Source organism: Limulus polyphemus, unplaced genomic scaffold (genome assembly GCF_000517525.1).
Source record: "Limulus polyphemus unplaced genomic scaffold, Limulus_polyphemus-2.1.2 Scaffold571, whole genome shotgun sequence".
In the NCBI taxonomy this organism is placed as follows: Eukaryota; Metazoa; Arthropoda; class Merostomata; order Xiphosura; family Limulidae; genus Limulus; species Limulus polyphemus.
Window position 1 is genome coordinate 454,502 of NW_013666181.1, and position 15,026 is coordinate 469,527.

The 15,026-nt window shown below is 34.4% G+C and overlaps 1 protein-coding gene and 1 long non-coding RNA gene across 6 annotated transcripts in view; one reads left to right on the forward strand and one right to left on the reverse strand.

Annotated features, from left to right (window-relative positions):
* The window catches only part of LOC106459171 (homeobox protein cut-like), a 132,995-nt gene extending 120,453 nt beyond the window's left edge, over positions 1-12,542 (reverse strand). For 2 of the 5 annotated variants that reach the window (XM_022385605.1, XM_022385604.1), the window contains exon 1: positions 12,012-12,111. In XM_022385605.1, coding sequence (XP_022241313.1) covers positions 12,012-12,056 — 45 coding nt within the window. In that variant the 5' untranslated portion in view covers positions 12,057-12,111. Of the gene's footprint in view, positions 1-12,011; positions 12,112-12,140 lie in introns of those variants that run through there. The other 3 variants (XM_022385608.1, XM_022385603.1, XM_022385607.1) reach the window with 2 other exon arrangements.
* Positions 3,373-9,613, forward strand: LOC111085715. Its single transcript, XR_002610524.1, has 3 exons — positions 3,373-3,714; positions 3,900-3,975; positions 9,576-9,613. It is a non-coding gene; the product is annotated as an uncharacterized LOC111085715 (long non-coding RNA).
* Positions 12,543-15,026: the final 2,484 nt, after the last annotated feature.

A 15,026-nucleotide genomic window follows, 5' to 3' on the forward strand; every position in this document is an offset into this window, starting at 1 on the left:
AAATGTGTACTCAACTCATTTTTGTTCGTGATTAATAAGTTATTTCTAAGTTTAAATGTTTGTTTGTTTGCGGTTAAACACCAAGCTACACGATGGGCTATGTGTGCTGTGTCCATCACGGGTATCGAAACCTAGTTTCTACCGTTATAATCCTACATACTTACCTCTGTTCCACTGGAGGGGTCCTAAGATTAAAACATTAAGGAGAGGTATTTCCTGACATTCAGCGCTATCCAATTGCAGTAAGGAATTGTAGCTTTAGATTAGTCAGACTTATTAGTTTGTTTTTTAAGCAGAGGAGATGTGAAATGTTGGAAAGACTTTAATAATATAAGATGTTATGATGATTTTTTCAGATACATAAACGTACGAATTCCGATTAAGGCAAAATTTCTGCCTATCTTATTGTTAACTAAAATTTTTATTTAAAAATAATATTTTTTTTTTGTTCTACCAGAACTAGGTTTGAGATTAGCTTATCTGCAGTGTTGTGCTCCTATTGTTTATTTTCGTCCCAATCCTCGTCCGAATTAAAAGTGTTAATAATCTAAAAACAACATTTCTAACTGTTATCAAATTTGATGTAGGGTTCATATCTTCCTAAATCAAAAGTAACCACTCAACAAACGTTAAATATCTCCCTAGGTTTTGATTGGGTGCTTATAGTATGTGCCGTGATTTGAATTAATTACCGAATTTCATTTTATTACGAAACATTAATTAAATTCTATTTATAAGGAAACGATAAGTACTTTTAGTTAGTCCAAACGGCCAGTGAATATTGTGAAATAAGGAACGATACTTATTTAGTATCAAACTATGGCCGAATATCGCGGATACCTTGTGGTCTTCGACTCCTTTCAAAATTTGAAAATGTCATTTCCACAATATTTTCTTGGTTTTCACACGTAAACACGATAACAGGTTGGTACAACGCACGTTACGGTATACTATACGACACCACATACACAACAGCACGTGAAAGCCTCTGCATATAAGCCGATGTCGCAAACACAAAAGAAAAAAAAAATGTTCCATCGGTTCCTCTTCACAAGAGTTAAATCTTCCAGAAATGAGTCAACATTTATTGGTTGGTAAATATGTACCTATACAATGCGCGTTAATGTATGCAGGTGCACGATTGATTAACGCCGTTAAACAACATTGAGCGAACATTAACAGTGCAGAACAAGCAGCGCTGTAGATGTGCACTGAGCTCTGATTTTATGATTAGACGGAAAGTACCTGCGAATCTACCGTTTTATAAACGTACTAAACCACCCTCTCAACGCAAATTTCCAAACACCTTCACGGTTGTAGTAAATAAACTTGGTTTTTTTTTATTTCGAAAAACCAAGTTTATTTACTACAACCGTTTTTACTCTATAAATAACGATTTATTTCGTATTTACCAGACACGAAACCAACACATATCGGCTTGTGTTAAATTCAAATCCGACTACTGGCAATCATAAAAACGTCGATAAAAATGTCATAGAAAATTTATAATGAAATCCACGACTTACTTTTTTCATTTGAATATTACATTCAAATACTGAATTTTAGGACTTGTGACAAACAGCAAGAAACATATTTATTTATTATTATTTTTAATAGATATATCAGGTTTTACAGAACACTTTTAAATCTCCTAAACAAGTACATTTATTTACAATAGACAGTTTAAGGGGGAGGATAGACTTCAACACGTGATAAAAATCTTGCATATAGTACAAATAAAATATGACATTTTAAAACGGTAAATTTGTTCCAAATAATCGATACCGTTCTTAAACTGAAAAAAAAACAAAAAAACAATATCGATACTGTTCTCAGGTACGACCTGCTTCTAGCTTAAACCCAAAATGTTAAGCTTAAATGTTGTCAGGAATGGAACAATAATGTCAAATTTCATTTATGAATTATAAATACAACTTTATAGAATATGGAGTATGGATAAAATAAACACAGCAGCACAGGCGTTATACGCAAATATTACATTCGTTATTAAGTTTATATTCCTGTAATATTGCCATAATCTTCACGTAGTAAACAAAAATATCACCATTACCAACAATAATAAAAAAAAAGTTAGTGCTAGAGCAACAAATTCAACTATTCATTACTTTAACTTGGTCGAAAGTACTAGAAAAACTTCCCCGAAGTGAGTAATTATTAGCTAGATGAAGGCCTGGCTATAAAGCTTTCTCTTCGGACACCATACCCCCAAGTGGCAGACTTTGTTGTCTCACCCTTGCTGATTAAAACTACTGTATAAGAAGCTGAAAGTTTATTGGCTTCGTTAAAATTCTTAACACGAAATTCGTCCTGCTGTATAAGGTGTTTTGTTTGTTTGTTTTTACTGTTCAGAATATTGTGTGTAGTGAATGAGTAAAACTTTCAAACGAATTGCAAAAATGATCAATATTTGTTACTTTAAATGAAGCAAGAGTTTCCACCCGGATGTGGAGAATATCTATAAAACCACACTGCATATGAATTGATGTAATGTTCATTCACATTGATAATGTAATATTTCGTGTTCAACATACAAGAAAAACAACGATTTCTTTGATTATTCAATTTCATGTAGAGCTACTTGAGGGCTATCTGCGCTAACCGTCTTTAGTTTAGAAGCTATAGACTAGAAGGGAAGCAGCTAGTCAACATCACCAACCGTCACCTTTTAGGTTGCTCTTTTACCAACGAATAGTGAGATTTACCATCACATTATAACGCCACGACGATTGAGAGTGTGAGCATGTTCAGTGAAGAGGTTTGAACCCGCAACCTACAGATTGCAAATCGACCCCCATAACCACCAAGTCATGCCAGTCCCTGAAAAACAGCGATCTGAGTTTCTATGTGGAGAGTTTGGCTTCAAACTACAAACACTGGAACGTCAGGTTACTTACTTCAATGGCAAGATATCAAATGAAATCGAAGATGTTAAACAAAAGCGACGATAATAAAGAGTTAATGCCTTTAAATTCCAATGGAAATATCTATGACAAACAGGTTAGAAAAAAAGTTTAGAAAAAATTTAAATAGATTATAACTAAAACAATATAAAGAAATTATTTACACTTATAATTACAGACTTGGATCTGTACAAGTGTGTGTGTCTTCTGTTTATTTTTTTGCTTTCACTTTATGAGAACGGGAAAAGAAAAGGGATTAAATGAAAGCTTTTAACGTTTGAGAATATATAAGTAACTATATAAATATTATTATTATTATCAGTAAGGTGGTTGATTTAGGTCTTAAGTGGAAAATTTCTTGTATGTTTTAAAACAACTGGACGAGTCCAATAAATTAGTACATTTAATACATATATTTAATGGCGTAGGAGTGGAATGGAGCAGTGGGAAGCGCCTGTGTATATTCTAAGCAATTGAGGCGTGAAACGAATTATTTATGTAAAGCCACTTATTGTATCTTATTCTGTTACGTCTCTACATGTCAACATTTCAAGACTACAAATACAAAGGTGACCTTGGATATGCGAAGTTAAAAAAGTAAAAATAAATAAATAATAAACGAGAATGGCTTGGAAAATGAATGCGTCAGGCTACAGAAAGAGGGTCAATTATACCCTTCTAGTAGTTTGGCTGATAAAACCTCAGGAGTGATGGCATCGCAAAAAAGAAAGAGAAAGTGTAATGAGAGAGGGAGAGAGAGGAGACAGTCATGAGGGGTAAAGGAATAATGCAAGTATGAAAAGAAGCGGGAAAGTAAAACAAATATTGTATACGTAAATAAAGATCAAGTTTTTAGTCCGCCTCATATTCAACAATCGAACTTCGTGTTATCTTCCTTCTTTACATATTTATAATTGAAGATGTAGTGGCAGTGCACACATCTTCTGATTATGAGCTGTTTCTCTTTTTTTTTTTCAGCTTCAAGGCAAGAGATACTACCATTCTAAGTTGGAATATTTCCCCATAATGGAGGATGACGTGGAACAAACTAAAGGTAAACATAATACCACACTCGTTTAGACAGTGGTTGGTAATACTTATGGTATTGTAGGTTCTAGAGTTATAGCGTTTTATTATTCGACTGCACAGCCTCCTGGTGGTTGATCCAATACATCCATGGTTGCACCTCGGGCACATGAACTCATATATTACTAGATATTATTTTCAATCTAATAAAAACGATAAATTTATTAACTCAGTATAATAACAAAATTCTGCTTGATTTCTTTGATTAACTTTAAAAATTTCGTTAAAAGCTCACAGTCATCGTGTCTCTAAACATACAGGTTCGAATCGATTCAGTTCACTGAAAAATGTGTACTGGTGAATCCATTGTTTCACACGTCTGCACACCACCACTATGAGCTCCGCATGGAATAAGGCGTAGGTGGTTAATTCATTATATGTTTAAAACAACTCTTTCACAAATTAGAGACTTCAATAAGGTTTAGAGACTATGACTTCCTCTCGCTAAAGCTTTAAGTCTTATGAAACTGCTGTACTTCATCTCCAGAATATTAGGTTATTTATATGCGTTACACATTTTTTTTTTTTTGCACGGGAATCACCTTTCCCGTCGTCTTATTGCTTTATGTATCACATATTAATTTTCCAGTGGTGTAACGATAGGTGGGGCAGCTGCCCGAGGGACTAGATCGACAAGAGGCCCCAGAGGATCTCTCTCAAAATTAGTGTTTGAAATTTTGAATATTGGAATTTGGAGGAACATATTTTGAAATACGGAAAAGCTTTAATGGCGGGGACAACAGTTTTTTTTTTTTTTACTACAGGGTCCTTTGAAACCTAGTTACGGCTCTGCAGTTTGGTGATGACAATTTTTCCGTTTATGACCGTTAGATTGGACCAATTAACTTTCAAATAATCATGTGTGTATATATAACATCAACATTGTATTTTAAACACACATTTATATATAAATAAATATACATAAGACAATAATATTTCTGCAGATGGAGACGAAAGTTATACAGATCACTTTTATTACAGCCAAGTTATATATACTGAAATAAACAAATGATAATTGCAATTTACAATATTTTTATCTATGACAAAGCAAAGGTATGGGCTGGGCGTGGCCGAAAAAAACGTGAGCTGTACTTTGGGACCGTGAATACATTATAAAATTTAAGGTCAAATCCCATTATTCGATCAGACAAAAGTGGCCAAAGAGTTCGCGATGGGTGCTGTTGACTAGCTGCTTTACGTCTAGTTTATTAGTTCAAAATTATGGGATAATTATGTGTAACAAGGCAAAAACCAGTGTTATAAAATATTAATATAAATGCATACAAATCAGGTACGTAATGATCCGTTATGTGGCATGAAATGCAAATATTGTGTCACTCAGTTTAGTCTCGTAAACGGAGATTTGGTAGATGTGGCTTTACAGTTTTACAGTTCATGACATTTCACTTCATTGAAGAGTATGAGCACCATGAGCCGCAAGAGCGGCATGTCACCAGTGTTGTATATGGTTAAAATCAAAGTGTTGATAAAGTACAGAGATATAATCGACCTCTTCTCTGAACAAGTCTCCAGAACATCTTTAATGTTTGGAGTTACTTGACGGGATGTGAAATTCTTTCCAAAATCATGCCAAAACTAGTTGTTGTTGTTTTTATGTTTTCTTAGTTCTTTAATCATTTATGCATTATTATGCTGATGTGTTACTGCCGTTTGTTATAAATTAACAAAAAGTACTTCTTTTTAAAATACTATTATATATCATGTCCATTCCGGATCATATGTCGGATAATTAAATTCTTGATCTACATAACAATAAACTGGTGTGATGATTTATAACAGTGGATTTGCCTTTTGATAGTTAAAATGTTTGTAAAGTTCGATTATTCTTTAGTTGTCTTATACAGTGTACACAGAAAATACTGGTATCATACGCTATTTTATGTAAAGAACACTGATATCACAGGCAAAGAGAGAACGTACAGAGAACATTGGTATTACAGACAAGTTCAGTGTATGCATGTATTCAAAACATTGGTATTAGAGCAAAGTTAAACATATAAGACACCTTGACATTTTGTTTGCTCGTTTTTAAGCACAAAGGACTATCTGTGCTCTTCACATCTCGGGTAATGAAACCTGATTTTTAGCGTTATAAGCCTGCTGAGCCACCAGGGCCTCTTTGATATTGAAAATACATTCTAAATATAGAATACACTGAAATTAGAGACAAGTATATATATCATAATAGTTCACATCTCGGGTAATGAAACCTGATTTTTAGCGTTATAAGCCTGCTGAGCCACCAGGGCCTCTTTGATATTGAAAATACATTCTAAATATGGAATACACTGAAATTAGAGACAAGTATATATATCATAATAGTATTGGAAACAAAAATATATAGAGGGAATACTGGAACTACACCTAAGCTCTGCATATATAGATAATAATGCTTATTACACGGAGAAGGTTGGTACTGCAAGTACTTCAGTTTGTACAGAACAATTGTACTAGAGACAAGTTTTGTATAAGGAACAATAATATTACAGGTAAATTCTACACACTGGGAACAGTAATATACGTACGATATCTGTATATAGGGAGCACTAGTATAGCAGATAAGTTCCGTATGTAGTATCACACGCACGTCTGTAAGAACACTGGTATTACACACAGACACACACACAATCTGCAAGAACACTGGTATAACACACAAACACACATTCAATCTGTAAGAACATTGGCATTACACACACACAGTCCGTAAGAACACTATTATTAAACAAACAGTCTCTAAGAACACTGATATTACACAAACAGTCTGTAAGAACACTGATATCACACAAACAGTCTGTAAGAACACTGATGTCACACAAACAGAATATATTAATACAATATTACAAACACAGTTTTTAAGAACACTGGTATTACACAGTCTATAAGAACAGCGGTATTACAAACACAGTCTGTACGAACAATGGTATTGCAAACACAGTCTGTAAGAACAGCAGTATTACAAACACAGTCTGTACGAACAATGGTATTGCAAACACAGTCTGTAAGAACAAAGGTTTTACACATATAGTCTGTAAGAACAAAGGCATTACACACACAGTCCGTAATAGCACTGGTATTACACATACAGTCTGTAAGAACACTGGTATTACACACACAGTCTGTTAAAACACTGGTATTACACATACAGTCTGTAAGAACACTGGTATTACACACACAGTCTGTTAAAACACTGGTATTACACACACAGTCTGTAAGAACACTGGCATTACACACACAGTCTGTAAGAACACTGGTATTACCCAAACAGTCTGTAAGGATATTGGTACCATACACACACTATCTGTAAGAACATTGGTATTATACACAGAGTCTGTAAGAACACTGGTATTATACACACAGTCTGTAAGAACACTGTTATTACACACACAGTCTGTAAAAAGACTAGTATTACACAAATAGTCTGTAAGAACACTGGTACGATACACACAATCTGTAAGAACACTGGTATTACACAAACAGTCTGTAAGAACACTGATACGATATACACACAATCTGTAAGAACAATGGTATTACACACACACAGAATATACGAACACAATATTACACACACAGAATATACGAATACAATATTACACACACATATATTAGAACATGGGCATTCACAGCCTGTAAGAACAATGGTATTAAACACACTGCCCGTAAGAACAATGATATTACACACACAGTCTGTAAGAACACTGGTATTATACAAACAGTTTGTAAGATAATACAAACACATTCTGTATGAAAAGTGGTAATACACATACACAGTCTGTGATAATAATGGTATTATACATACATAGTGTGTAAGAACACTGGTATTATACAAACAGTCTGTAAGATAATATAAACACATTCTGTAAGAACAGTGGTAATACACACACAGTCTGTGAGAACAATGGTATTATACACACAGTCTGTAAAAACACTGGTATTACACCCGTATTCTGTAAAAACACTGGTATTACACCCACAGTCTGTTAGAACACTAGTATTACACACACTATCTGTAAGAATACTGGTATTACACCCACAGATCGCTAGAACCCTGGTATTACACATACAGTCTGTTAGAACACTAGTATTACACACACTATCTGTAAGAATACTGGTATTACACCCACAGACCGCTAGAACCCTGGTATTACACATACAGTCTGTTAGAACACTAGTATTATACACACTATCTGTAAGAATACTGGTATTACACCCACAGACCGCTAGAACCCTGGTATTACACATACAGTCTGTAAAAACACTGGTATTACACATACAGTCTGTAAAAACACTGGTATTATACACACAGTCTGTAAGAACACTGGTATTCCACAAACAGTCTGTAAGAACACTGGTACGATACACACACAATCTGTAAGAACACTGGTATTACACAAACAGACCGCTAGAGCACTGATATTACACATACAGTCTGTAAAAAACACTGGTATTACACAAACAGACCGCTAGAACACTGATATTACCTAAACAGCCTGTAAGAATATTGGTACCATACACACACAATCTGTAAGAACACTGGTATTATACACACAGTCTGTAAGAACACTGGTACGATACACACACAATCTGTAAGAACAATGGTATTACACACACACAGAATATACGAATGCAATATTACGCACACAGATGTTAAAACACGGGCATTCACAGCCTGTAAGAATAATGGCATTAAACACACTGTCCGTAAAAACAATGATATTACACACACAGTCTGTGAGAACAGTGGTATTATACACACAGTCTTTAAGAACACCGGTATTACACAAACAGTCTGTAAGATATTACAAATACATTCTGTAAGAACAGTGGTACTACACACACCGTCTATACGAACAATGGTATTAAAAACACAGTCTGTACGAACACTGATATTACTAACACAGTTTCTAAGAACACTGGCATTCACACACAGTTTGTAAGAATACTGGTATTACACACAGTCTATAAGAACATTGGTATTACTCACACATTCTGTAAGAACAATGGTATCATACACGCACAGTCTGTAAGAACACTGATATTACACGCACAATCTATAAGAAACAATGGTAATTCACAAAAAAATGATAAGAACACTGGCTTTATACATAACGTCTATAAGAACACTGGTATTACACACATAGTTTGTAAGTGTGTGTTTTCATATAGCAAAGCCACATTGGACTATCTGCTGTGTCTACCGAGGGGAATCGAACCCCTGATTCTAGCATTGTAAATCCGGTTATTTACCACTGTCCCACCGGGAGACCAGTTTGTAAGAACATCGTTATTACACAGTCTGTTAGAACACCGGTATTAGAAACAAGTATTATATAGGTATTACATCTATAAACTCTATATATCACTTGCTGTTACATAAAGAACATTAATATATCAGATAATTTCTATGTGTAGAGAGATATCAGTAATAAAACAGTCAAGTTCATATCAAAACAACACTGGTATTACAGACAAGTACTGTATATACATATATAGAAAACATATTATTTCTAATATGTTCTTTATATAAAGAGTTATTGTTTATCGTTTTAGCACAAAACCACCGCGGGGAATCGAGCCCTAGATTTCAGCGTTATAAGTCCGTAAACCTACCGCTGACCCATTGGGAGACGTATGTATAGAAAATATTGGTGATACCTAAAAATTCTCTCTGCACACATACACAGAGAACAATATAACTAGAGAAAAAAAATATATATATATATACTCACACACACACACAAATATTATTGGAGAAATGTATATATATAGATATATGTATATGTATAAGGAACTTGAGTGATAAACTCAAGTGGAGTGTATATAGAAAATTATGACAAACAAGTCTTGTATATATTAAACTTTTATACATATGTGTATACAGAAAACTGATATTTACAAGAAATTTTACGCGTATGTGTGTGTGAATATATATATATATATATATAAAGGAACATTCGTATTATATAAAGTCTTATTGATGCTTTCGTTATATATACATATATATTACTACAAATACAATTTAGCCAATTTTCAAGACTTTTTGATCAACTAACTTATAAACTACTTAGGTCGTCTCTGGTAAAATTGTGTGAAAGTAAACATTTATTATTCACGTTTCTTTCTATCAGAAATGTGTACGACTTTAAAACTATTTTATTACGAAACAAGTCTTGTCGTTTTTTCTTGCTTTTTTTAACCAATTGATTCTCAGCCTGCATAAATTCAAAGTCACGATATACATCAAACCTATTGCACCACGCGGTATCATTCGTCGTTGGTTTGGTAAATTCTAAGAATAAAGGCTGATCGTCAAAGTAGTTCAAAACAGGCCTATTGGTTATATGTAAATCTTCAAACTATAACAGATCTTTTCTAACACTCGTGCGGTGTTCTTATATCATTAAAGATACTCGATATAAAAATCTAACACAAGTTATGTTACCGTAACTCCATAACTTTCTACAAGTACGACTCAAATAATAAATTTTTATTCCAGTAAATTGTCCGTCCATAGAAAATAAAAATAACATGCATGTTTTAAGAAAGATCTGGAAGTTGCATATATTTCTGTTTTCTGCTTTTATAAAGTCGAATTGTTACCGGATCGGGGATGTTGGAGGGTTTCAGATATGTTTATGTTGAGTTTCCCCAAAACTTCCTAAAGCTAATATACACGCATTTTCCCCGTTGTAGTTTAAAAAGTACTAGTTTTTTTCTAGGACATACATAACACAGCCTCGGCCGGCATCATGATCAAGATAATTCAGTATATAACACAGTCTCGGCCAGTACTATGGTCAAGATAATTCAGTATGTATCACACAGCTTCGGCCAGCATCGTGATCAAGATAAGTAAGTATATAACACAGCCTCGGCCAGTACTATGGTCAAGATAATTCAGTATATATCACACAACTTCGGCCAGCATCGTGATCAAGATATTTCAGTATATAACACAGTCTCGGCCAGTACTATGGTCAAGATAATTCAGTATATATCACACAGCTTCGGCCAGCATCGTGATCAAGATAAGTAAGTATATAACACAGTCTCGGCCAGTACTATGGTCAAGATAATTCAGTATATATCACACAACTTCGGCCAGCATCGTGATCAAGATATTTCAGTATATAACACAGTCTCGGCGAGTACTGCATAATTTGAGATTTTTGGTATGTAATATTCACTCACGTAAAGAGTGACAAGTGATCTGCTTTTACTACCCTTTACTTAAATCCGAACCTCCAGCACGAAATAACCCAGAGAGATATGTAAATAACTTCTAGCATTCCAGTTTACTTTAGGGCGAGGTTAAAAGTTTAGAGTGAAACACCCATGCTTGGAGGAAAATGTGATTTTTCATTTAAGTGCGCAGAATAACTCCGAATAGAGCGGATTTTTTTTATCGTGAAGCCTAGCAGGAAGTAAAATTTAATCAAATTTTGTATTTGTGATAAAGCTATTAAAGCTATATGCCGTCGTACCTAGTCTTGAACTTCTGCAGAGGGAAGGCAGGCAGCTACCAGCATCACACCATTCACGCTAAGGGATTGACTGTCACTCTTGAAATCCACCGGGGGAATATTTTATCGGCTCTCTAGTTCCGAAATTCAGAGCCGCTACCACAGGTCTAACACGCGCCCCAGTCACATCATAAGCTAAATCGTGCTTCATGCAAAGAAAATAAAACTAGAAATAGTCAAATATATTGACAAATCTGATTACAAGTACAGTGAGGCAAAGAACACCCTGAAAGAAGAAAAGTAGCATCCAAATATCTGGCTGGGCGAATCTGGCTACACCTGTTGTAAAGCACTTTACTGTAAAATAGCCAATGGTTTAAAAAAAGAGCTAAGTCTGGCTTTATTAATAACAGTAAAAATATAATAAAAATACATTAGTAGATTTACATGGGAACGAACATCTACCGTTTCATATAAATCATCTGTATAAAACTCGACGTTAATAAGACGTAAAGATGATTACCTGTACCTTCCTGTCTTCTCCAACTCGTTCTCCATCAAAGAACATTCGAAACTATGACAATTTATCCATGGGGCAAATAAATGGAAAGAAAAGTAACTAATTAATAATTAGACTTTATGGGCTACTAACCATGATAAGGAGCTTTATGTATACATCTTTATAAACGAATTCGGTAGGAACTTCTTACATCCCAAATCTGGTTTAAAGCCTTTCTTGTATGTCAACCTACGGGCTTACAACCGCCATATCGCAAGTAATAACTGAGAAGTCCCGACAATCCTGCCTTCTGTGGTCCCACAGTCGAGGGTCACTGAGAAAGGTTATGTAACAGTTATACTAAACATAGACGTTGCTTCGATCAATAAGTCTTAAAGCTGAACAGTTCGCCTCTGTTTATGTAAGGTGGGAGGAACGTCTGTTTATTTCCCTAAAAGTTGTAAACCTAACATCCTCGTAACGTCTAGCAGAACGAACGACCAGAAGCAAGTATGCATCCAACTTGAATGAAAACTCAGTTCTCATAGGTGCACACTTCACGCCCCTGTTTGGGCGGGTTGCATATTCACGAGCTATGACGACAGAATCTCGCCTGGCCACTTATTGGCTTGCCACAGAACTCAACATCAACTGACGAGGCGCCAAACACGAGAAAACGACTACTCTTTTATACGTACATATTTTAGTCTCTTCTTTCAAATCATAAAAATAATACCGCACTTAATTCTCAGTTCCGTAACAAAGACAAAAACGGGTTTGTCAACAGTGTACTTTACAAACAATGACAGCTATAAGCTTCTCATTTGTGATTTCACAGGCAACTGCTATTTAAACCCGAAGATATGGCACGTTTTAACTTCCTGTAAACTCCAGAGTCAAGAGTTCGAGGCGGGGTCTTTTTAAAGTTTTATCCTTTATGATAAAGACACGTGGGGGTACATTGTGTTCATCTACTTCCCAACAAATGCGAGTAAGAAATAAACACTTTAATCCGTTCTTTGTTTTACATGGGTAAAACAATTGGTTAAAATGGTGTGTTTTACAAAATTCTTGCTGGTTATTATAGCCTTAGAAGATATACAGAATGTCACGATTTCACATCTACACTTTAATTTCTTTGGAAATTATTTAACGTTACAGTGAACTGCTTTATGTATTGACCAACACTGGTTTTACCTCTTGCTAACTTAAACTCTCATGATGTATAGTTAATGCTATATATAATACTATATATGGCATTACGTCATTAGTTAAGTTATATTAGTTTTTGCTATTTTTTTTTTACCACATTAACGAGGGCTTTAACTTTCCTTTCAAATTCTTATTATTATTACTGAACTTTCTGGAGTCTTATCGTATATATTTTTCAGCTGTTACAGAAGATTTAACTTTATTTATTACTTCCTGTTGCCTGCTTCATGTGTTGTTAAGTGACAGAGGTTAGGTAAAGTGGGAGTAGTTGTGTTAAACAAACCTCGTAGTATGTTTGATATATTATTTTCTTTGTATTGCATTTAATAATGTTACATATTATTTAAATAAACCAATATTCTAGGTACTTATTGTTCGATTCAGGTATTCATTTTATTTATTATTTTGTATCTTCCTATACATAAGTTTTTGGCTATACTTACACATACACACACATCAAACTATCATAGTTTTTAACGACGTTTTTTGGTTTTTGCGTGGATAACTCAAGTAAACTTAATTAAAGCCAATCACAGGTTTCATCACACACTAATCGTCATATGATCATCTCTTGTAAATAGCGAACTCATTTTTCTGGTGTGTTTATTTACGATATTGCTTTTTTTTCATCAAAAGTTATTGTTTGTTGGATTTCGCGCAAAGTGAGAAAGCAGCTAGTCAACACTACCCACTAACAACTCTTAGTCTACTCTTTACCAACGAGTAGTGGGATTTTCCATCACGTTATAACGCCCCAGCGGCTGAAAGGGCGAGCATATTTGGTGATGGGATTTGAATTCGCGATCTCCAGATTGCGAGTCGAGTGCTCTAATCACCAAGCCATGTCAGGCTTATGATTAAGCTTTTGTACGATTAAAATACACATGTTTTGCACTCTGAGATTTTTTATGCAATTTCTCGTCCTTTGTAACCTGTTAGCTATCGATATCATATGAGAGCAAATCAATATGAGATGACGTAAAACAAATGATAGTCATTCACCGCTTTAAAAACTCCAAGCAAATCGAATGAGGCTGAATTCACTTTACAAGGAAAAAAACAAACAAATTCAGATCTAAGATATGGCATATACATACAAGTAATAATCATTAGTATACACTAGATATTCTTCATTTTGCACTCAAAAAATATATACCACTGTTTAAATGTGTTGTATAAAAGCTTTTCATAAGATAGAATTAATCGCAATTAGTGTAGTGCTTGAAAAGAGGCTAAGCCTATTCTGTTCTAATAAGAAGAGGGAAAAGAGCACGGGAATCTCTATAAGCAGACTGCCAACTGAAAATCTACCGATCGCAAAATAATATTTGGTGAGAGCAATGGACTTTTGCCTAAGAAATAATTTTTTTCCCCATTTAGTAAGAAGTTTAAAAGGTTATCATATTATTAAAATGGTTGATTGAAAAAATATGAGACAATATTTATGTGCGAAGTTTAATAACCCTATCGTTAACTTCTATATGAAGAGCCAGAAGTGAATCCTGAACTTTAACTTTCAGACCTTTTATCATTCCATCCAGGAGATTTAAAAGGCAATTCATGTAGCTAGTTTAATGACGCTACACTTATTCATCACAAGCAGACTTGACACCAAAGTCTGAAATCTGAGCTTTAACCATCTAGTTTCTTAGCATCCCATCACCATGACTCTCCAGGACACTTGTGAACAATTCATTCTGAAAATTATTAAAGTTATAATCATGAATATAAAATAACAGCACCTTGAAAAGCGAAAAACAACATTTTTGTTTATTTTTAATCGAGTCAAAAAGATTCGTTACATGCAGGCATTAATTACATTAAATA